General features: G+C 37.1%; 1 protein-coding gene across 1 annotated transcript in view; it reads right to left on the bottom strand.

Annotated features, from left to right (window-relative positions):
• Window positions 1-24,876, bottom strand: part of LOC126266927 (tyrosine-protein kinase hopscotch) — a 155,691-nt gene extending 130,815 nt beyond the window's left edge. The window contains exons 1-5 of the mRNA XM_049971618.1: window positions 23,940-24,876; window positions 12,306-12,556; window positions 11,994-12,113; window positions 4,938-5,098; window positions 4,681-4,812 (exon numbers count right to left, since the gene is read on the bottom strand). Of these exons, the coding sequence (XP_049827575.1) occupies window positions 4,681-4,812; window positions 4,938-5,098; window positions 11,994-12,113; window positions 12,306-12,556; window positions 23,940-24,668 (1,393 nt within the window). The 5' untranslated portion in view covers window positions 24,669-24,876. The remainder of the gene's footprint in view (window positions 1-4,680; window positions 4,813-4,937; window positions 5,099-11,993; window positions 12,114-12,305; window positions 12,557-23,939) is intronic.
• Window positions 24,877-25,485: the final 609 nt, after the last annotated feature.

The raw sequence follows: 25,485 nt of genomic DNA, 5'->3' as shown, positions 1-25,485 counted from the left end.
ACTATTATTTATATATGTGTGACAACGCTGCCACTGATTTTGTGTTTAGTTTTTGACAATTCCACTAAGGCTCCAGTATATTAGGACATGATTTTATAAAACAGGTACACCTCGTCATATTTAAAGTGCACAATTTTCATATGTATGTTTCATTGTTTTAAGCCGGAGATAATCTGCTAGTTGTAATTTTTTCCCATATTTTGCTGGAGATCTGAAGATGGTCATTGTTGACTGAAACCAGTAGTCTGAGGATCTACATGTTTGTGACCATAGACATTAAATAAAAGAAATTCATTCTACATTTTTGGGTCACTGTTCCACCCACAACCATGTCGCACCTATGGAATGGGAAGAAACCCTAACAAGTGGCAGCAAAGTAAGTACCTTCTGGCAGTCACTTCATAGTGTTTTTCACAGTATGCATATCTGTATGTATGTGGAAGTAGATATAACAAATATGAAAACTTAAATAATCTAAATCAATATGATCACTTTCATACTTAGTCTTGCAACCTACATCTACACCTATACTCTGCAAACCACTGTGAGGTGCATGGCAGAAGGTACATCCCATTGTATCAGTAATTTGGGTTTCTCCCCATTCCATTAACATACGGAGCGCTAGAAGAATGATTGACTGAATGTGTCTGTGCATGCAGCAATTATTCTAATCTTATTTTGAAGATTCCTATGTGAGCGATACATAGAGGGTTGTATTATATTCCCAGAGCCATCATTTCTGGCTGGTTCCCCAGATCAAACAAACCTCTGACCATCTGTGCAGCCCTTCTCTGCATATGTTCAATATCCTCTGTCAGTCTATTTGGTATGGGTCCCACACACTTGAGCAATATTCTAGGACTGATCACAGGAGTAATTTGTAAGCAGTCTCCTTTGTAGACTGGTGGCACTTTCCCAGTATTTTACTAATAAAATGAAGTCTACCACCATGCAAGAACACGTTCTCAATTTTGCATAATACCATTTGCATACATTAAAAACCTTGGCTCATAACATACATGATGGAAAATAATGTATCAAATGGAAAGCAAACCATTAATATTCTTAACATTAGTTTACAAAAGAGATGTTGCACCCTGTTAACTATCATATAAATTTGATCTCTGACATTGGAGAGCAGTTGATATGATATACATGATTGCTAGATTTCTGTCAGATGCTGTAAAAACAATCCCAAGGAACATGCCACAATACATTTGATGGTCAATGACTGGCAATACCTTAAGAAGTCAACAACAATTACAGAATATTGTACATCTCATCTAGCAGCATCTTAATTTTGTACATTATCTAGTTGCCTACGGACTGAATTGAACTATATAAACATTATATAAACCCTAATGAATATGGGTTTCAGGAAACAAGCATCTGAGGTCAACAGTCTTCTATTCACTCTCCATGAGAGAGGTAGTGTATCTGTCTACCAGGATCTAGAGTTAATTCTATGTGCAACATGGGTACCAGCCTTGAATTTATCTATTGGCATATGGGAAAGTGCCTAAAAACCACATCCAGGCTGGCCACCTTACCAGCCCTCCTCATTAATCTGCTGGGCACTTGAATGCAAATGGCAATCCCGGCAGGTATATAAACCCTAATAAGACCTGGACACACTTGCTGGCACCTGATTTGCTGGTAGAGGAATGAGGCACATAATTTCCTTGATAGAAATCTCCTGTTGCCAAAAGCTGAAGAGTAACAGCAATTTGCTATAATTTGAAACAACTGGCTCCATAATATTCATTAGAATTTCTAGATCAGATAGTGACATTATAGTGAAGTTACGAACACTAGAGCTGTCTTCCAAATTCAGCTCACAGAGCATGTCATTCCCACCATGTTTTCTACAGTATTAATAAATCATGGATGTTCTTAAAGAATCAGACTCATGTATAAAAACACTTCAAACATACGATTATTTCACAAATGAGTTAACGTGTTAAATATTTTAAGTTAAGCATATAAGCAAGTAAAAGTTTACAAAAGGTTTGAAATTATGCTTAAAAGTTTACAAAAGGTTTGAAATTATGCTTAAAAGTTTACAAAAGGTTTGAAATTATGCTTAAAAGTTTACAAAAGGTTTGAAAGTATGCTTAAAAGTTTACAAAAGGTTTGAAAGTATGCTTAAAAGTTTACAAAAGGTTTGAAAGTATGCTTAAAAGTTTACAAAACGTTTGAAACTATGCTTAAAAGTTTACAAAAGGTTTGAAATTATGCTTAAAAGTTTACAAAACGTTTGAAACTATGCTTAAAAGTTTACAAAAGGTTTGAAATTATGCTTAAAATTTGTGGAAGTCGCTAAGTGCTGTCAATGTGAAACACAGGATGAATACAGTTTGGGTAATTTTTACTCCATTTTAAGAGCAAGTTTTTCAAGCATTTAAATGTCTATGACATCACATCTTTTCAAATGTGTGCTACTATATGGTATAATTTTGTGGGCACATTCAACGGTATATGCGGATACTGTCTGCGCACTATGTTGTGAATAGAGCCAATAGTAAAGAAATAATAAATTAAAAATCATGTCTGATGCTGAACTTTTACTGCACTTTTCTTTTCCTCCTTTTGTGAGGGGTATCAGCAAGCAAAACTTTCTTAAAGGTTTGAAATTATTTGTAAAACTTGTTGGAAGTCTCTAAGTGATCTCATTCCCCAACATGATTACATCTTTTTCTCCGTCTGCTTCTTTTGTTGAGTATTAATAATGCAGCACCACATATCAGTGATTCTTTCTCTTCACTCGTCACATTGTAGCTTTTGATGGGAATACTCAATGTGAAATGTTTGCTACCAGTTCCGCATAGCAGATGATGTGAATATACCAGGTGTTACCAAAAGGTACGGCCAAACTTTCAGGAAACATTCCTCACACACAAAGAAAGAAAATATGTTATGTTGACATGTGTCTGGAAATGCTTACTTTCCATGTTAGAGCTCATTTTATTACTTCTCTTCAACTCACATTAATCATGGAATGGAAACACACAGCAACAGAACGTACCAGCATGACTTCAAACACTTTGTTACAGAAAATGTTCAAAATGTCCTCTGTTAGCAAGGATACATGCATCCAACCTCCATCGCATGGACTCGCTGATGCGCCCTGGAGAATGGCGTATTGTATCACAGCCGTCCACAATACGAGCATGAAGAGTTTCTACATTTGGTACCGGGGTTACGTAGACAAGAGCTTTCAAATGCCCCCATAAATGAAAGTCAAGAGGGTTGAGATCAGGAGAGCGTGGAGGCCATGGAATTGGTCCGCCTCTACCAATCTATCGGTCACCGAATCTGTTGTTGAGAAGCATACAAACACTTCGACTGAAATGTGCAGGAGCTCCATCGTGCATGAATCACATGTTGTGTCGTACTTGTAAAGGCACATGTTCTAGCAGCACAGGTAGAGTATCCCGTATGAAATCATGATAATGTGCTCCATTGAGAATAGGTGGAAGAACATGGGGCCCAATCAAGACATCACCAACAATGCCTGCCCAAAAACTCACAGAAAATCTGTGTTGATGACATGATTGCACAATTGCGTGTAGATTCTCGTCAGCCCACACATGTTGATTGTGAAAATTTACAATTTGATCACGTTGGAATGAAGCCTCATCTGTAAAGAGAACATTTGCACTAAAATGAGGATTGACACATTGTTGGATGAACCATTCGCAGAAGTGTACCCGTGGAGGCCAATCAGCTGCTGATAGTGCCTGCACACGCTGTACATAGTACGGAAACAACTGGTTCTCCCGTAGCACTCTCCATACAGTGACGTGGTCAACGTTACCTTGTAAAGCAGCAACTTCTCTGATGCTGACATTAGGGTTATCGTCAACTGCACGAAGAATTGCCTCGTCCATTGCAGGTGTCCTCGTCATTCTAGGTCTTCCCCAGTTGTCAGTCATAGGCTGGAATGTTCCGTGCTCCCTAAGATGCTGATCAATTGCTTCGAACGTCTTCCTGCCGGGACACCTTCGTTCTGGAAATATGTCTTGATACAAACGTACCGCGCCACGGCTATTGCCCATTGCTGATCCATACACCAAATGGGCATCTGCCAACTCCGCATTTGTAAACATTGCACAGACTGCAAAGCCACATTTGTGATGAACACTAACCTGTTGATGCTACATACTGATGTGCTTGATGCTAGTACTGTAGAGAAATGAGTCGCATGTCAACACAAGCACCGAAGTCAACATTACCTTCCTTCAATTGAGCCAACTGGTGGTGAATCAAGAAAGTACAGTACATACTGACGAAACTAAAATGAGCTCTAACATGGAAATTATGCTTTTCTTTATTTGTGTGTGAGGAATGTTTCCTGAAAGTTTGGCCGTACCTTTTTGTAACACCCTGTATATGAAGACATTTTTGTTGCTATTGTAGACAGAGAGACGAACAACAAACATTGTTGTTGAACTTGGTAGAACAATGTTGCAATTAGAAACACGTTTTTAAACTCAGTGTAAATGCAGCTTAATAGACAGTTACTATATAAATACTATTGTGGGCTTCGTTATCCATTATCTTGACTTTTGCTAATCACTCATGTGTTCACCGGTGTAATAAAATCAAGATACTGATTATCTAAAAAATGTAGGAAAATTAGAAACAATTAATTTATGTACAAAACATGTTTTTTCATACTTTTATAAACCTGAAGGGTCTTCACGTCAATGCATTGTGGTGGACTTGACTTCAGTTCTTCTTCCAAGTTTACCCCAGATAAATCTTCCACAGTCATATAATCCAGTTTGCACAGTAATAACTGAGATTTATCTGTAATGAGAGAAATGTAAATCACAATTTTAAGCAGGTGTCTGCCACTATGTCTGTACAACTACAACTGACAACGGAAGTACATCAAATTTTAAAATATGTTTCAATATGACAAGGATACTAACCATATTCTGATGGAGGAATACATTCCAGAAGACATAAGCCCTCAGAAGTTGATCGGTATGCAGCAACAAGTTGAGGTATAGATTTATATTCTTTCTCGTCTTTACTGAAATAATATCGTTCATTTCCCAGTTTCTCAATTTTGTAGGTTTTCGGTTTCAAGCTGCAACAAAAACGTAGCCCAAAGATTTATATGATTATTCTATGAAAACACACAAGAAGCAAGGTTCATTTACCCCTACATATGGCTTTATCAAAAATTTAGATAACAGAAAAATTCATCAAATATCAGATCACAGTAATACGTCATCCACCTCATAAAACTGGAACAATACAAATAACTACCAAGAGAGACATACCACTGCTGGACTTCACAGACAAGATTTTCTTTGCAATTTTGTATAGTAGAATTACATGACAACAAAAGCAAGAATTAAATGAATACCAGGGTGGTATTAGACCAGGTGTAGCTCTGCAGGACACACATTAAAATTACTCATACAAGAATGCAGGAAATACGAGTCACTAGCAAGAACATTTGTAGATTTTAAGAGGGCATATGATCTGTTAGATAATAAACAGTTCAGCTGTAGAAAAGGTAAAGGCACCAGAGGCATTTCTGACTTTGTGTTTAACATTAGAGGTAAGACTTAGGAAAAATTAAAACCATTTCATATTATTTGTCAATCTAAGAAAAGTGTTTCACATTGTAAAATTAACCAAAAGAACTGGTATAACCTATGTGGAAAGAAAGGTAATATATAATATATGTAAAAACCAAGAAAGATCAATAATAATGGGAGACCAAGAAACAAGTGCTCCAGAGGGATCTAGGAGTGGCATTAAAATCCATACTGAACGGATATTAATGAAAAAATTGCTGATTACATTGCTGGATGACCTTGCCCTCCTGTTCAAAAGCATTCAGGAAACATGACAAGTTAAATCACTTCAAAAATTGGCCTCATAACTTATTGAATTGAATGAAGAATCTGATGAGCACAGAATTTGGTCCGAGAGTAAATCAAAGTAAGAAATTAGTAATGAGATGTGGCTGAAATGAACTTGGTGAGAAACTTAACATCAAAACTGGGGGCCACAAAGCTGCTGAAGGGATATAACACTACTACTTTGGAAGCAAAATAACATATGACACACGAAGTAATGAAGATCCAGACTGCAAGCTGGTACTCATAAAAAAGGTATTCTTGATCAAAAGAAATATATTAGTATCACATACAGACAAAATTTGAGAAAGTTATATCTGTGAATGTACATCTGAGCTACTATGTATGGAAATAAGTGATGAACTGTGGGAAATGTGGAAAAGAACTGAAGCACCTGAGACATGTATAAACTGGACGCAGAAAATTAAGTGAAGTGATAAGGTAAGAAAGGGGAAAGTCTTCCAGTAAATCAGGAAGGAAAGAAATATGTTTTTAAAAAATCTGAGAAGAAGAAGGCACTTGATGATAGAACATGTGTTAAGACATAAGAGACTGACTCATTATACTAGAGAGAACTGAAGAGGACAAAATGTGGGTGAAGATAGAGAGTAGAAGATTTCCAAAAAATAATTGAGGACACTGTGTGTTAGTACTAATAACGGATGAAGAGGTTGGCACAAGAGAGAAAATAATGCCAGAATGTGTCCTCCATTACAAAAAGTGTCTACAGACATTAACAATGAAATTTTTAAAAAATTGCAAAATTTTTCAAACTAATAGGTTTCTCTACAACCAACATAATACCTAAAGTCCACTCCAGAAGCAAATTTTCTGTCTTTGAATGTACAGTGAGAGAATTGTTTAAGGTTAACCAGAAGAACATCAAAATCAGAAACTCAAAGATAACATAAATTTAAACTATCTGATGACCTTGCTCTCCTGTTCAAAAACATTCAGGAAACCTGATAAGTTAAATCACTACAGAAAATAGTGAGGAAAATTGTTCTCAAAACAGGCTCTGTAAAAACATAAATTACATTAACTAACCCAACAATCATCAACAAAATATCATGAGAAGGACAGAAAATCAAAATCATAGAGCTACTTAGACATTTAAGAGAAATCATACCATACAACCTCAACGAAAAATTTATGTGATGTACATAAAATAAGCAAGCTGCACAAAACACATCACACAGAACAAATACAATAAAACAAGCCACTCCACAGCTTCAAATGAAAACACTACACATGGTTTTGCCACCAGAAATAACAAATGCCAGTGAAACCAACCAACACTGTATAAATAGACAGCTAACATATATGACGACCCCAGAGGTCAAGTAGACTACATGACATTTTTGACAAAAATGGGTTAAGCACAGGAATGGGACTGATAATACTAATCTTTTCAGTGGTAAAGGGATCCCAGTGATTTTATCGACAGTACATGCCATCTAGCATGAAGCCCCTTGACTACTTGGTGTATTGCAGTTAAACAGTGGCACACTAGAGGTTCAATACCACTAGGACACCCTTACCAACAAACAGTGCAATAGATTCTGTTCATGGAGGTACATATCAGTGCTAGTGATAAAGCGTGTCACCACATTATCTTTCGTACAAGATTAGCTGACACATGACCATTTGGTATTGTGCTTAGTCACATTTGGGAGTTTCATACAAAGTAACTGTAAATACATTGTTTGTATACAATGAATGGGAATGAGAAAGGTTCAACCTAAGCTGCAAATGATTGGTACGTTTTGTTACAATACTATTTTTAATCTAGTTTCTTACATATTTACATCTGGGTAACTATTTATTTATTTATTTATTTACTAGTACAAGTACAGAAACTTTAGGCCTCTCATCAGTGTAGCAACAAACAATGACACTGTATATGAATTTGTTTTAAAAATGTTGTTGTTTCCTGATCCTATGCCAAGGCTGATAATAGAAACCAATTATGACAATGACAGTTATATTAGTAGTAGCAGTGATGCACGACTGTTTGGGGGTGGTCATGATTCTGACAGAGACAGTGATTTGAATCCTTGTAATGACGATGATGAAACCAGTGAGGCTTCTTCAGGTACATTCCATTTGTAAGTAGTGTATGTCTGAAGCTAGATATCTAACATGTTTATTCTTGTGTTTACATTTTAATACAATTTAAGGTACCACAACATTGTTAGCCGACATTACAAAAACCTTGATCACGTATACATTATTTTTATTAACACAGAAGAAGAAGCAGAATGAAGACCTGGTCAAGTTGAGGACTTGTCGGCCAATGGTATTCCCCTTGAACCACAGCTCGGGAAAAAAAGGGTGAGAAGGGAGCACACCTGGAAATCTCAGAAGAGGAAGACATTGAGGAACACAGGACAGACTTATGGTGATCGTAATATGACACTGCAAGGGGCTAAAACGTTATGTGAATACAATCACCTGGGTAGTTACAAATGTAATGACAATAATCCCCATCAGCAGAGGGAAGTAATATTTAGAGATTATTAGATACTAGGTAGCTGGGAACTTCAGACACCGTTCTTGAATGGTGCCGTAAACTTACAGCCTGTGCTGAGGAAGAAAACCACAGCTGTTATGCACAAGGCCATGTGAAAAATGGGGAAGGAAGGAGCTCCCAAATAAAATTCGAGCAAACAGAATTGCAATAATCAAGGAGCATATAAGAAGATTCCCGATGTACACAAGCCATCACAGTAGAGCAAAAGCTCCAAACAGAAAGTACTTACATTCAAACTTAAGTGTAGCAACGATGAGTAAAATGTATGAAACATTTTGCCATGAAGACAAAAAAAAGTGAAACCTAAAAGCTTTCACAGGCCTCATACTGATACCTGTGTAACTTGTGACAGGTTCCAAATGAAATTTGTACATGGTACGCCTGATACAAAAAAAAGGCAGCTGAAGTTTAAAAAGAATTTCATCTCAGGAAGGCAGGAGGAGGGAAAGAAGCCAAAAGAAAATGCAAGGAATTAAAGGATGACAACCATGTTGTAATAAGCTTTGATCTTCAAAAGATGTTGCAGACACCAAATGTGAAGAACTCAAAAGCCTTCTATATGCGACAGTTGTGGACATAAACCCTCAATATTCACAACTGAACCAGTGCTACTGTCCATATGTTTATGTGGCATAAAGGACAGGCAAGTAGGGGTTGCCAGGAGATAGCATCTTGCCTGCTGAAGTATATCCAGTTTTCCTCACACTGTGAAGCACATCTCAGCCTTCAGTGACAACAATGGAGGCCAAAACAAGAGTCATCTAATAGTAAACTTTTGGTGTTAAAGTGTTACAAACACCCAAACTGAAACTGTTGATCACTATTTCCTCATTTCTAGTCATTCATACAATGAATGTGAGCACGACTTTGGGATCATTTAACTTAAAAGAAAGAGGAACGAATGTGACTAGATGAATCTGGCTGCCACAGTGAGTCGAAAATTTGTTGTTACTAAAATGCCAGATGAAGACTTCATTGATCTTCAACCACTAGCGGTACTTTAGGAACACTGTGCCAGGGATACAAGGAATGCAGGTACTTCATTTTGAAAAGGCAAACTCGCATACAATTTCTTACAAGACAACATCAGTTGAAGGTATTCTGGCTTACCAGAAACTGCCAATGAAAAAACAACAAACAAGAAAAATGCCTAAATAACTTCCCAGTCTTCAGTTCACTGCTGTGAAACCAATGCTAAAATACACAAAATATGAAGACCTGGTGGAACTTCTGCAATTTGTGCCACTGATACACCACCAATTTTATTAACATTTATCCCATGAAACAAAGACTGGGGAACCATTTGGAGATATTAATAATGTGGATGGTGATGATGATGTCGCTACGAACTTGGGTAACAACACCTATGACACAGATGGTGATTGTGATACGAATATTTGTATTTTGTAATTCAATCAGTACACTATTGACGCTATAATGTATCATTTTATAACAATAAATGTCTGTTATGTTGAGTATGTACTCTGAGCATTATCATTTTATTGTATTGTAAGTGAGAAGTAAAGGGGTCTAAGTGTGTATTGCCCATTCTCTGTACCTGTCAACTATAAACCAGATGTTCTACTTATTTATTATCACTGGCAGTAAAAGGCTAAGGACCCGAGTATTCAAAATGGTGCAAATCTCATGTCCCCTCCTATGAAAACCATTAAACTTCGACTTGCATTTTCTAGAAACTATGATTTTGTCTGGGGTCCTCATATTATTTACAGCAGAATGATCAGAATGTGCATAAGCACAAAATATCACGAAAACGGACAGCGGAAGCTAGCTTCTATGAAGGTCTACAAGGAAATGGAATCAAAAAGAGCATGATCAGCAATAAACATACATTATTTTTTGGACATCTGATCAGGACACACGGCAACAGAATCATCGAGGAAATATAACAGAAATTACAGTATGGTATGAGCAATACTATATGGATTACAGAAATTAAGGAAGATTTGAGACAAACACAATAGAATATTTAAAAAATGAAACAGGCAAAATCAAGAAATTTGAAGAGCAGCACAGCAGACTACAAACCGAGAGCAACAAACAGACAATGGGAAGAGTGATTTCAGAAGAAGACAGAGAGTTGAGATGTGAGAGAATGACGCAATATGTCAACAGAAAACTGGAAAATTACTTTTTATCAAACTGATTTAAATGAAATGCTCCATTGAAGAACACAAATAGTAGTGTGTTTTGTAGAAACAAAATCGCAAATTATATAGCAAAGAAAGAAATTATTATCTGTTGTATGGATGTAATTCACCTGATGTGAAAGCAATTAAGAAATTTTATCATAAGTTTCTGACAACTGGAACTGTTCTGAAACATTCTGACGGTGCATGCCACAGAGTTTCAAAAGAAACAGTGGAGGACATCACACAAGCCTTTCTCAGAAGGCCACATAAGTCAATTCAGCAGGCACCTAGGCAACTTAATGTACCCTGAGCAATACTGCATTGTGTAGAAAACCTGCACTTCCGTTTTTATATTTACAAACTGCAAATTCTACAACATCTGATGCCGAATGACAAACCATGCCGATAACAATTTGCTAAGGATATGCTCCCAGTAAGGATGTTTCTTCTCAGATGAGGCAACCTTTCACATATGTGCAGCAGTTATGTAATATAATGTTCAGATTTGGGGCTTGCACATAGGCATAATATCGTTGACCATGTTCATGATACCCCTAAACTGAATGTCTGGTATGAGCTAATGCATGACAGGATTGATGGAGCATTCTTCTTTGCAGAAAGTGCAGTGCATGGGTCAGTGTATTTGGATATGTTGGAGCAGCTTGTGTGCTGTTGTGTTGTGGTCTTCAGTCCAGAGACTGGTTTGAAGCAGCTCTCCGTGCTACTCTATACAAGATTGCAACCAAACATCAACTTTCAACAAGATGGAGCTCTGCTGCATTGGTCAGCAGCTGGATTCAAAATTTCCCGATCGCTGGATCAGATGTAGAGGATCTGGCCACCAAGTTCCCTTGACATTACTCTGTTGGATTTCTTCTTGTGAGGATTTGTGAAGGACCACATGTATGCAACCAAAAGGGATGATATTTCTATGTTAAGATGTCATGTCCCTGATGTGATTGCAACAGTGACAGAGGACATGCTATGAAGAACATGAGTCAAGAAACTTAACATAGACTCGATATTCCTCAAACTACAAATGGTTCACATGTAGAACTGTACTGATGATTATGAAATAATTTCTTTGAGATGCTCTACCATTTGGTGCAATTTCATTATCATAATCATTTTAGTTTTCTATTCTTGGGCTTTTGAAATGTGGGAGGTTTGACAGGGTCACCCTGTACCCTGTACTAAGTTTATTATCTACTATATTTCAAACATGTGCTAAAATTTCGAATATTCCGTGAAAATGCATACATCATCTACAGTACAGGTAGAATATTAAATAAATCTCATAACTTTGACAGAATTATGTTTGCAGGCTTGTCTTTTATGTATGTAATTAAGTTTAAAACTATTACATTAATATTCTTACAAGACATTTGAATTGTTTACTAAGAAATTTTGTATCACAATATTTACCTTTCTGTTGTGCAGACATCCAAATAGTAGACATTATACTTGGTTTCACTTTCTCTCAAAATAAAGCAACCAGCTTTGTTGTTCCTCTTTTCTTGTAATTTCGCATATGAAAATTCTCCTCTGTAAACAAAAGAGCCATTTCAGTTAAAACATTAGTCATTAACTGTAAATGTTGCCTTTGGCTGGAATTAATGGGCATTAATGATTCAAACCAGAGATTTTTAAAATTAAATCTTAAACACAATACAGCATTTTAACTTCAATCGCTGCAATTGTAAAACACAACTAAACTGCAAAATATAGCGGACTTACCCAACAGGACCATGGCACTTCAGCATGTACAGCCTTTTCAGTGATGGCGTTGGAACATCTTTACACAAGTTGAAAGTCCATTTCACCATCAATCGATAATAACCATCCAGGAGGCTTACAAATGAAAGTAACATAGGAGTGGACTGAAATTTTAAGTATGAAGGTATTCCTGTTTTTCTTGATATTTCTATTGTACGATCACTTCTGACTGATATAAAACATAGATCATCTATTGCACAGAGATGTGACCACTGGAATATAGAAAGATATTGCATCAGTGGAATACTTATTTTACAGCCCTTCTGCCATAAAATTACGGAATAAATTGCTTTGCATAAAAACTGTAATATTCTGGTACATTTTCTGAACTGTTTCTATTGCTCAAACTCCCATTTCCAATGAAAACTAATTAATTAATTCAATGACACCCATCAGCCTGAGCCTGAAACAAATACAATTTCATCCATAAATGCAGTGGAATTAAATTTATAAAACTTGCATTACATTTGTATTTTTAAAATGATATTTTGTGCCAAATGCTGTGAGCTGCAACATAGATAGTACACCTTTCATGAACTTTTATTCATCATGTTTGACAGATCCCATCATGAAAAGGGACTTCCAGTGACACAAGTGAAGTAACACAGTGACAACTGATGTATGTAAATGTAACTATGATTAAGCTGCTGTAAATTATTTGTACTTAACACAGTAAAATTAAAAGGAAAACTTGTTCATTCCTCTGTAAAATATATTAAATAGCTGCATTGATCACCCACACTAGCTTTATGACTGTACAATCACAATGCTACTTGCAATACAACAGTTAAGTAGCTTACATCCACAGAAGCAAAAGTCTGTTTAAGTTGCTTGTCATGCACCAAACATGGACATACAAACATCTGAATCTAGGTATAGAGATGTAAACTGTACAAGTGGCTAATTATGTATTTATTTAATTTTCTATTGAATATGTGAGGCTTCTGAATTCCTTATTTCATGTTTGGAGCTGGTATAATGAGGATTTTATCCTACCAAACTACAGAAACCCCTTTCAGAGTCTTACACAAAGAGGCAAAATATACATAATTTTTAACTGTATCAATCACAGTTCAGCAGGAGATTATTTATATTATTCACAACAAACGAAATTATGGAGTAAATGTATTAGACACAGAATTGCAAGTCTTTGAAAGTGGCCTCTGCTAAATATTAGGGTACCTAATTCATACAACATGATTGTTTTTGCTGACAATATATTTTTATTTCACCTGCATTGCACTTGAGAATCAGGGATGCCACAAGTTTCCCCAAGTGAAATTCCCTGATGCTTCCCTGATTTCCAGACAAGTTTTAGCGTTTATTCCTCACAAATTTTGAGATCTTAAGGGTAAGTAAAGATGTAAGTTGACATCTGTATTTCTAAATATGTTATTAATCCTATTTTATACCAGCACTACACTTTGTTCTATGTATTTGAAGTTTTCTGGCAAAACCATTGTTTGAATTTACTCACGTACAACTCACTTAAGTGACCACATGATGTGTCGCAAAATGGCAAAAAATGCAAGAGAACCCTCAGCTTGACTCACTTCTAAAGATTCTTTTATGGTTTTGAAAAGTATTGTTTAGGGTGCTGCAGTTATCTTGTGATTTTTTGTGCCACTATGGCTTATATGTCAGCACAAGCTGCTAACAAAGTACTAAGATGCAAAATTACTGTCACACAGCCATTCAGAACAACATTTCTGGGCATACAGTGCCTTTACTATAGCAATGTTTAGTGCTAAAAAAATATCCAGTGACGTAAAAACCACCACATTAACACTGGCACTATAGTTAGGCAAAAACATACAGCTACAGATTTATTCATGCTGGAATGCATAACAATACAGGAACGAAGACAGAATACCATGTATTATAAATGTTTATGTGATACAAATTCAAGAGCTAGTAGACGTTAATAAATTAATAGTTTCAATATGTTGAATGGATCAAGTGATTTTTTAAAGTAATTTTATTGTAAAACCACACTAATATGTTTAAAAATATACCATAATCCCTAATCGCCAATAGACAGGTAATCAAAACCACCACAGTGAGAAAACTACTAACTTGGTAGCAATGACACAGTGACAACCCACAAATGCAAGTTCAAACACAGCACAAAACTGAGCAATATAAGTATACATTCCACAAAATGTGCAGAAAGCAGGAAAAAGTACAGTCTATAACATGTTATGTGCAACTTCCTGATTCCTACAAACTCCGAGGAGTACATCGACTAAAAAGATTAATAAGCAAAGGACTTCCCAGAATTGACCAAAAACTGAAATGGAATTTTGAAACAGCAGTCATAGATTTGATGATCATTAGCTAAAAATCAGGAGAAATAATGGAATAATCAGGAAGTGGGAGGAAATGCTCAAAATCAGGAATCTTTGTCCTAAAGAAGACTAGAGGTTGTCAATAGATGGATATGTCCAGTTTCAGAACACACATGCGATGAAGAAAAGGTCAATGAAATCAACCCCCTCATCTAAAGAGGAAGCAAGAACAACAGAAACATTGGGAAAGCAGGTCAGCAAGGCATAACTTGCCCATCTTCCCTCTTCACTGAAAACCCAGTGGTAAGGTTTCATAAGTAACACCAAAATTTGACATCAGAAAAGGATAGGATACATCAAGCTGTGCAAGGGTATGTCAAAAATGCCAAAATCTTTAGGTCACTTTTGAGCACCACTATGCTGGCAAGCAATATGAATGTCTGCTGTCTGCTTGACCACCACAACTGCCTTGGAGAGCTTAGATTCTTCCATATGGCTGATTACAGCCATCTTCGCCTGGTTGGTGAAAAGAAAAGACTTGCTTCATACTGTGCAACATGCCTGGAGTTCTGACGCCTTGTGGGCCTTGATGCCCTCAGACCTACAGTCATTCAGCCATTCATCACTAATTTCACCTTTCTTGGTTTCACCACGATGAATGCTACAAGAGTTGTCACATGACTGAGGATGGAAAGTTTTTTTGTTAACAACACTCCTCCAACAATCAAAAGCTGTGTGCCTTTGAAGGTGAGATACCACACAAAAAACAGATGTTCCTGAAGAGCCACTGATATTTCCGGCAGATTCTTTGATACCTGCAGCCTTTGCCTATGTGTTTGTGGAGGCTGGACCTTGAGATTGTACCAGCACAATGCAAGAATAAAATATTCACAGTGTCCCTCATGCCTCATAAGTGTCCCGAGTTACTGAAACGAGATTTTGGCAAATGATGGGAAGGAAATATCTCAGCATTTTTCTACATGATAGGCATGTGGAATTTCCTTAGCTATAACATTATATGTAATGGAATGATGTAACTTTTTTAAGTATTCGATAGCTGCTGAAATGAGAATTAATGTGACTGCAACAAGATAAGTAAAGAAATTACATGTCTGTTTTTATACTGAAAATGTGATTTTTCATACCTTTTTGGCCTGAATTGACCACATTTCCTCATTTAATTAACCACTGTTTCAGGATTCTGTCACAACTGCAAGTGCATTAGCATGTTAGAGAGGTGACATTGTGCAAGCACCACTATTTTTAACAAGCTCCTGAGTGAGTGATTTTCAAGAAACTGTAAGTTTTACTTGCTACAAATATAATGAAGGGGCTGGACCTGTGACCATATCAAAACACGTACAACTGCACTGTGAAATACCTTGCTTGTTAAAATTGACATATGGATGTTACACAAACAATGCTGTAAAAAATACGGCATTCAAAAAGAGGGTAGAAAAATTTCTAGGCAGTATTCCAACTGTGGACCACAATATTGTTATAAAAACTAAGCTGCAGAATTTCAAATTAAATTTCAGGAAAAATTCTTCATTTGTGTGACCATATTGTCTGTAGCTACTTTATAATAACTAAAGGTAAATTAAATCCATCTTTGCAGTACATTACAAGAAACAATAGTGCCAAACGAGGAACTATCTAAAAAAAACTCGCAAGCAGATGGCATTTCCTGATGAGAGCAAAAATCGTAAGCAATAAAATCAATATCTTTTGTAACAAACTGTTTTTAGATGGAGAAAGGAAACCAAATGGTATGTGTGTTTCATTAAGAGCAATGATGCTATTTCATTTCAATAATTAAAAAAAAACACACATTTATTGTCAGAAATATGCATTTCCATGGAGTCACAATATAGATTTAAAATGCCTTCAGTGATTTGAAAGAAGTGTATATGGAAGGAATGAGTTGTGTAAACAAATGTACTATAGGTGACTGCCAATAAAATGTTGGGTCTAGTAAGTTCGTTATTGTTAGATGTTACCCACTGTGTTATGTCTATTATCTTACATGTATTCTGTGACATTTCTTTTGAGAAATATATGAGTACAAAGTGTACAAACCGTCAGCAACTGCTGACATTTTCTTCTTCTTATCGTCCATACTTTCTAACATATAAATAAATTACTTTTGGAGTGCTAAAATGTAGTAGAGTGAGTAAATAAAATGTCTATAAAACTCCACATTGTACTTGCTGCCAGAAAGTCGTAATTCCTGAAATCCACTGCCCATGACTTCTGGCCTGCCAAGGAATACTGCAGTCCTGGGTCCGTGGATAAACCAAGAAAATCTTCCGCATTACACCACACATGAACAGACAAGCCTGCTGGCAGATTGGTGAGACTAGATGCATTGGGAAGGGGCTTCACATTAGTGGGAAATGATGGGTCCGATCTGTTAGACAAACTCATAGAAATGGCCTGCAGTGTGGCCAGCTATTCACAAGTGACAGACAGCGTGTTGATGAAATGACACCGTGGTGATCATGCAACAGGTAACTTGTGCAAGTACTAAGAGTCAATAATAATGAGGATAGTTACCAATTCACTGTAAAGATGATCACTGAGCTGCAACAGCCACACAGAAAAGACAATCACACTCTCACAACTAAATTTTCAGCTATAGCTTTTGTCAGAAAACGGGAGCACTCACACATTTACACCGTCACTCAAACACAACTCATGAACACATGGCTGCCACCTTGGGTCCCAGCATTTACAGTCTCTGAAATCAGATCCAAACAAAGCACTTGCCACACCTCCCTGCCTCTCATCAGCAGTTGCTAGACTAGAGGCTAGAAATAGTGGCAGCACTGACTGGAAGCTGAGGGCAGTGGTAGGAGGAGGAGACACAGTAGGAATGAGGGAATAAGGAAGTGGTGCATGTACTCAGCTGCACCCACCCAGCAACAATGCATGATATCCCAGTTAAAAACCATTTCATCTACCGAGACAAAAACAACATTTTTCCAGTGTCCTTTTCAAATTTCTCTGATATTTCCCTGATTTCACTAACACTTTTGAAATTCCTTGATATTACCCGATTTCCAGAACTTGTGGAAACCCTGAGAATAAAACCACAAGACAACCAGGAGTGAAACGAAAACCTACACCATAATTACTGAGTCAACTTCAGTTTGCTGCTGAATCGTTGAACATATTCTTAGTTTGAATACAATAAATTTTCTTGAGACTGAGAAGCTTATTCCACAAATCAGCATGCTTTTACAAAGCACTGCTCGTGTGAAACTCGGCTTGGCCTTTTTTCATGATATACTGAACATTACAGATGAAGGGCTACAGGCAGATTCCATACTTCTAGATTTCTGGAAAGCATATGACACAGCGCCCCACTGCAGGGTGAAAATGAAGGTATGAGCACATGGAATACGTTTACACTCAAAGACTTTTTAAGTTATAAAAGCCAGTAATTTGTCCTTGATGGAAAGTGTTCATCAGAGACAAGGGTATCGTCAGAAGTGCACCAGGAAAGTGTGAGGGCTGCTGTAATTCTCTATAAACAAAAAATGATTTGGCGGACAGGTTGGTCAACAATCTACAATTATTTGATGATAATGTTGTGGTGCAACAGTAAGTTGTTGATGCTGAGTGGCTGTAGGGGATGCTACAAGTTGACTTGGCCAATATTTCTAGTTGGTGTTATGGAAGGCACTAGCTCTAAAATGTAGAAAAATGTAAGTTAAAGCAGGTGCGTAGGACAAATGAACCCTCCATGTTTGGATACAGCACTAGTAGTGTCCTGTTCGGCAGACACATTGTTTAAATATCTGGAGGCAATACTGCAAAGTGATATGAAATGGAATGAGCATGTGTGGACCCTGGCAGGGAAGGCAAAAGGTCATCTTCAGTTTATTGGGAGAATTTTAGGAAAGTGTGGTTCATCTGTAAAACTACACATAGGACACAGGTGTGACCTATTACTGAGTACTGCTCGATTGTTTGGGATCCATACTACTTCAGATTACAGGAAGGCATTTAACTAATTCAAAGGTGACCTGTTATATTTCATGCTCGCTAGGTCGAAAAACACACAAGTGTTATGGAGATGTTTCATGAACTCAAATGGAAATCCCTCGAGAGAAAGCTTGATTCTTTTCAAGGAACACTAGTGGGGAAAATTTAGAGAACCGGCATTTGAAGCTGACTGCTGAATGATTCTACTGTCGACAACATACATTGTTGCATAAGGACCACGAAAATAGGATACAAGAAATTAGAGCTCATACAAAGGCACACAGACAGTCGTTTTTCCCTTGCTCTATTTGCAAGTGGAACAGAAAAGGAAATGACTAGTAGTGGTACAGCATACCCTCTGCCACATACTGTACTGTGGCTTGCGGGGTATCTGTGTACATGTAGATGGGAGATACGTCCGAGTGAAAAGAAGCAAACTGAGTTTCTTCATTAATTTTTCTTTATTAAAAAAAAATATCTTGTGGATGTATGACTGTTTTGTTGTTCTGGTATTCAGTCTGCAGATTGATTTGATGTTGCTCTTCACACAGTCTGTCCTGAGCAATCCTCTTTATCTCTGCTTAACTACTGCAACATCATTCAGACTGCAAGTATAACAGTTGGGGACATGAATGGAAAGCAGTAGTTGAGAAGGTAATGAGATACGGTTGTAGTTGAGTCTTATTTTATCAATCTGTAGCAGAGGAGGAAACCTAGGAGAAACTTGGAAAGTGAATGACTGTTCTACAGGGAGAGATAGAAACTTTGCTGTTATTGAAAACACTGTGATTCAGTCAGAAATGGCAAAGAACTTGGAACAGTAGTCGAATGGAATACAGTGTCTCAGAAAGAAGACACAATACGATCACATCAAATAAAGTAAAAAGAAAGGTAATTGAATGAAGCCAAATGAAATCAATTAACACTGAGGGTATTAGATTAGGAAATGAGATACTAAAAGTAGTCTACGAGTTTTTCTGTTTGAGTACAAAAGTATCTGCTGATGGCCAAAGTAGATGGGATATAAAATGCAGACTGGTATGAGCAAGAAAAACATTTCTGAAATAATGACATTTGTTAACATCAAATATAAATTTTACTGTTGAGAAGTCATTCATTAATGTATCAGTCTTGAGTGTACTCATGTACAGAACTGAAATACGCACAGTAAACAGTTAAGACATGAAGAGGATAGCGGGTTTTGAAATAGATGCTACAGAAGAATGCTAAAGATTCGATGGTTGGATACAGTAACTGATAAGGAGGCACTGAATCAAACTGGAGAAAAACAATTCTTGGCATAACGTCACTAGAAGAAGAGGTGGTTAATATGGCACACACTGAGGCATCAAGGAATCATCAAATTTGTAGTGGAAGGATGTGATGCGGTAAAAATTGTAGAGGGATATCAATCTCATTATACACTAAGCAGGTTTAAATGGATGTAGGTTGCAGCAGTTGTTGTTCTCTACATACAAAACTGATTTGACAAAAAGGATGTGCAGCAATCTGCGTCTGTTTACTGATGATGCTGTTGTGTATGGGATGGTGTCATCAGTAAGTGACTATAGGAGGATACACGATCACTTTGATAAAATTTCTGGCTGGCATGATGAATGGAAGCCTGCTCTAAATGTATAAAAATGTAAGTTAATGCAGATGAGTACGAAAACAATCCTGTAACGTTACAGCATTAGTAGTGTGCTTCTTGACATCATCAAGTCAGTTAAATATCTCGGCATAACATTGCAAAGCAATATGAAATGGAACAAGTGCATAAGAACAGTAATAGGAATGGCTAATGGTCAATTTTGAATTATCAGAAGAGTTTCAGAAGACTGTGGCTCCCCTGTAAAGCAGAGTGCATATAAAACACTAGTGTGGCCTACTCCTGCGTATTGCTAAAGTGTTTGGGATCCCCGCTAGGTCACATTAAATGAAGACATCAAAGCAATTCAGAGGTGAGCTACTAGATTTGTTATCAGTAGGCTCAATAAACACATGAGTATGACAGATGTTTTGTGAACTCAAGTGGGAATTCCTGGCGGGAAGCTGATGTTCATTTTGCAGAGCATTATTAAGAAAATTTAAAGAACCAGAATTTAAAGCTCACTGCAGAACAATTCTACTGTTGCCAACAGACATTTCACGTAAGCACATGATAAGACACATCAGGCTCATACGGAGGCTCACAGACAGTCATTACTCCCTTTCTCTATTTGCGAATAGAAAAGAAAAGGAATTGACTAGTAGTGGTACAGTACCCTCCGCCACAGACTGTGTGGTGGTTTGTGGAGAATCTTTCACAGGATAGACGAGCATGGACAGCTGCATGAAACCAGTCTTTGAACTGAAGGCCACAACAACAGTAACAACTACTTCATTATAGATAACTTCATCATCTCTGAAAAGTCTGAGGTTATTACTGAAATTGCATCCCACATCACTAATACACAACACAAACAACCAGGACCTGTATACCATTCCCTATGGCAGGGCTGAAGTTATTTTTACTTTTGTCCATTACTCACCATCTGAGATAACAGACTTTGTTCTCCCAACAAAGAAATCTTCAATCAAATAACAATTTTCTTTGATACCCCATATAATCATACTTTCATTAATAATCATTTGTTTAGTACTGAGTTAAAAGTTTTCCAGAAGTAAAGAAATACTGCATCCATTTTATTCTCTTGACCCACGGTTTTCAGGCTGTCGTGAAAGAACAATAACTTGTGTTTCACAAGACTGATGTTTTTGGAATCCATGCTGGTTAGTGTGGAATATGTCATTCTGTTTGAGATATTACATCATGTTTTAGATCATAATATGTTTCAAGAATCAACAAAAGATGAAAATTAGTTAGACAATAGTTTTGTGGGTAACTTCCGCAACCCTTCTCATAAACTGGTGTTAGCAGTCCCTCCTTCCGATCTTCTTCTTCTGTGGCTCTTTAGTTCACTGTGAATCTTGGCCTCTTTAACAATTCACTGCCAGTTATTACAATCCAATGCTCGAGCTCTCCATTCCCCATAGCTCATTTCCTAGAGGTCCTACTTCAGTTCTCGGTTGACCCTGTCCTTTTTGATCTAGTTCCGTTATCACTCATCTGCCACATGCTCTTTCATTATGATTAAAATGACAGTGGACTTGGTCGTTCATTATGTATAGACTCTGACAGGGATTCCATCACATCTCGCAATGTTGTTTAATTTTAGCTGTATATCAACATCATTGACACTAATATCTGTGTCACCCTTCTCCGCAGCATTTGAAAACAGAATCAGCATTTCTGCTTTTGCTTTACTACCTCCAATTTCAGTTCTTGGGTCATCATTAAAAGCAGTTCCAATACAGATGAAACAGTTTCAGGGATAAACAAAAGACTCCTCCTCAATGACAGAGTTCACAAAAACCATTACTGAACTACAGAAGTGGTAATTTATATAATTACTGTAAGGAATTCTAATGAGTACCTGCTCTATGATAGAATAACAATAAAATACAGTTAACATATCTTATGAGGTAGATAAGAGAGTAACTGAATAGTCATCATAAACTGAATTGTAATGTTCAAAATGGGAAAAAAGATGAAACTTGTCACAAGCCTCAGACATGACATGACAGATTTGTCTGAATCAAGCTTTATACTAGACTATGTTGCAGGAGAAACAAGTAGTGAGAGCATGGAGGAAAAAAAAAGGAGAGAGAGAGAGAGAGAGAGAGAGAGAGAGAGAGAGAGAGAGAGAGAGAGAGAGAATGTGGGCATGAGACCTCCATATTGGTATAGATTTGGAGTAGGAAGTAAGAGACATGACATGACAGAAGGTTTAGAAACTCCAGGCAGGTGCAGCTTTCTCATGCAGAGAGCTGTTTCACTGCTCTACAGTTCAGCATCAATGCAATCAGAGTCAAGCATTATGCTGAGTCATTTTTGATTAATGTAGCCCCTATAGGTAATACAGAGCTACCACTTCATTTATTCAAACTTGATATGCCTTGCAAAAATGAGAAAGGAGTTAAATCTGTAGCTATCCCCAAGAATCCACACTAAGCCATCAGACAGCAGCTTCATCTTCTACACACACTTATTCGGACAGTGACATATGGATAACTATGTTATTAAGAAAGTGCTCTGACAGCTGTTAATGTCTGCTTTTGCAACCATAGTCAGAACTTCGTCTACAAGCAGCTACTGAGGTGTCATCGGTAGACTTAGTGAATACTATTCCAAGTCTCGAACAAGAAGGAATCCTCAGTAGTAGCAAAGAATTATTCTATGTTTCTTTATCAAAATCAGGCACAATGACTGCTGGACTACAGATGTACATCAGGGATGTGGAACACACAAAAATATGAACTGTGGCACTTTCAGCTATGGTAAATTACTTTCCACTTGTTTTCTACAACATGCATAGGCGCAAGTCTTATTTACAACTAATAGAGTTTCATTTTTTATATTCAATTGCAAATAGTGGCAAGACTTTTTCTATCCTTCTTGATTAAAAAACATTGCATAATTTGTGGTAAAGGTATCTAACAAAACACATAGTAATTTGTTGGGGACTGGAATTTTACTCTGAGATGAAGTCATTCACTGTGGAACAAGAAATTTCAGATTGGCACGAAATGTAGCTATAAGGAGTGTAAACTTTAAAAATTTATTTGTACCTGTTTCTAGTAGATGTAGCAATGTCTTATCTGTGATATGTAATAAATATTTACAAAACCAAAAACAGCTTTGCATAAAACAATCATCTTGGGATTGAAGCTCTTTTTTCCTGTGTTTGCTTTAACAATAGATATGTTTTTGGATGGGGTCCGCCCTTTAGCAAAACACAATTTTGTTTTTTATCTCATACATGTTGCACTGCAGTTGCAGCATTTTCAGTGGGCTTTTATCGTTAACAGGCATAACATAAAATCCTACTGAAGATATTGCAAGTGCAGTGAAACATGTATAGGATAAAAAACAAAATTGTGTTTTGCTAAAGGCGGACCCCATCCAAAAACATAGGTTTCACATAAAATCATAACACACTGAAGTGACCTGTGGAGTCAATTTATTTGCACTTGATCATGTAATCTCATTGTTAAAGACATGGAATATTATTTATCAAGAGCTTTTCGATATTCATTTAAACAGAAACACACAGCCCACAGCTCATTACATCGGTATGGCACATGAAATGGAATATCTGCTGCATGAGGACACGGCAACAGATCATGGACAAGTACAACAATTTAAACATATCTCAATGTAATTATAGTAATTAATAATTATATAAAGCTATTTAGGGATATATTATAATTTCACCTGTTTCTTTCCATCATACCGGAATGAAATTCCAGGCATTTCTTTGTGGAATGGGTTTATTTTCATCCACACTGCGACAATAGAGCCTCCCTCATCCATTAACGCCTTGTACTCTTCAGTCAAGTAATTGGGGGCCATTTCCTCAAACTGTTTTAGATATTCACCTTTCACATACCATGCATCATGTTTGCTACTACCATTACTAATTTGACATAAAGATTCATGTATCGGTCTTTTAATAAAAAACATATGATGCTTAACCACTTCTTTGGGTATATATTTCTTGTAATCACTTTCTACATTGTCTCTATCTACACCTGTCTCAAGCATCACCCTGTACATATCAGCTACACCTAAGCCAACAAGTTCCCATTTGTACTTGTCATAGCTGATGTCTGGAATTTTATTGTTCATCACATCTTGTCGAGCTTGGTTGAAGTAATAGTCATAGGCTTTAATGTCAACCTTCCTTAACCGTGAAAGACTAGGTACTTTAAATCTAATACGAAACTCATACTGTTCATTTTCACACAAAGTCCTGTAATCAGGGCAGAAAAATTTGGTGTCCCGAAGCTTCAGGGCAAAAAGATACCTAGCAACGGGCCCTACTCCAATCTGTTTACATATTTCTACGCAAGCGTCTTCTGCTGTTGGTGAAGCTGTTATGTCAATCTGTAAAACTTTGTCAGTACACAAATAAACAGTGATAAATTTCGCATTTTGTTCCATCGCAGCGGTTACACTGTCACGAAGGCGTTGTCATTACACCGCTGTCGCTGCAGCCGTCGCAAACGCCAGCGTTGTATTTTCTTCACCTTAATCTACATACCGACACCTCTCACCACTTTTCTGACGAACGCAGCTAAATCAAAATATTTACTTGGTTCATTGTCCGCTATCTCTGACAGGTTTCAATATTATCTCTGGCAGAGACTATAAAACGTGCGGAACGATTCGATCGTTCTCATTCGACTTTTATAATATGTGCTGGTATACTGCCTTCATCACAAGAATAAACCTGATTACATTACAGTATTTTTCCATGTTTACTGGAATCTCATTCGATTTCATCTCAAGTAGAGTGGAAGCCAAACTGTCATGAGTAGAGTCAAGTACGATAATGAGGATAAGTTTCATGCTGTGCGTTACGCGCATTTCGACTGAGCGATAATAAAGGACAACATCTTTACCGCCGCATTTAACTAGCTGGTCCACCTAACCGGCAGCAATGTGAACAGTTTCAGTTACGCCGTAAAAAGATACGAACAGAGAAACAATACAACGTTGAATTCATTTAGTTTTTAAATGGAGTTAAATAATTTCGGCAGAACACCAGCAATAACGCCTTTTCTTAGGGCAGGCATAAAGCACAACATCCTCGTTCTCAGCTAACATAGTACTGTAATTAAAATCAAGCGTGATAAAAAGACCTACTTAAGACACAGGGTAATCTTCTGCTCGAGATATGTGTGACGCAAGATTATATTGCAGAGATTTCACAGCATGGTGATACAGTGAAACCATTGGAGTTATTACTTCCAGTCAG

This window comes from Schistocerca gregaria, chromosome 4 (assembly GCF_023897955.1).
Source record: "Schistocerca gregaria isolate iqSchGreg1 chromosome 4, iqSchGreg1.2, whole genome shotgun sequence".
NCBI lineage: Eukaryota > Metazoa > Arthropoda > Insecta > Orthoptera > Acrididae > Schistocerca > Schistocerca gregaria.
Note: the sequence above shows the minus strand (reverse complement) of the source record. Positions and strands in the feature narration are given on the sequence as shown.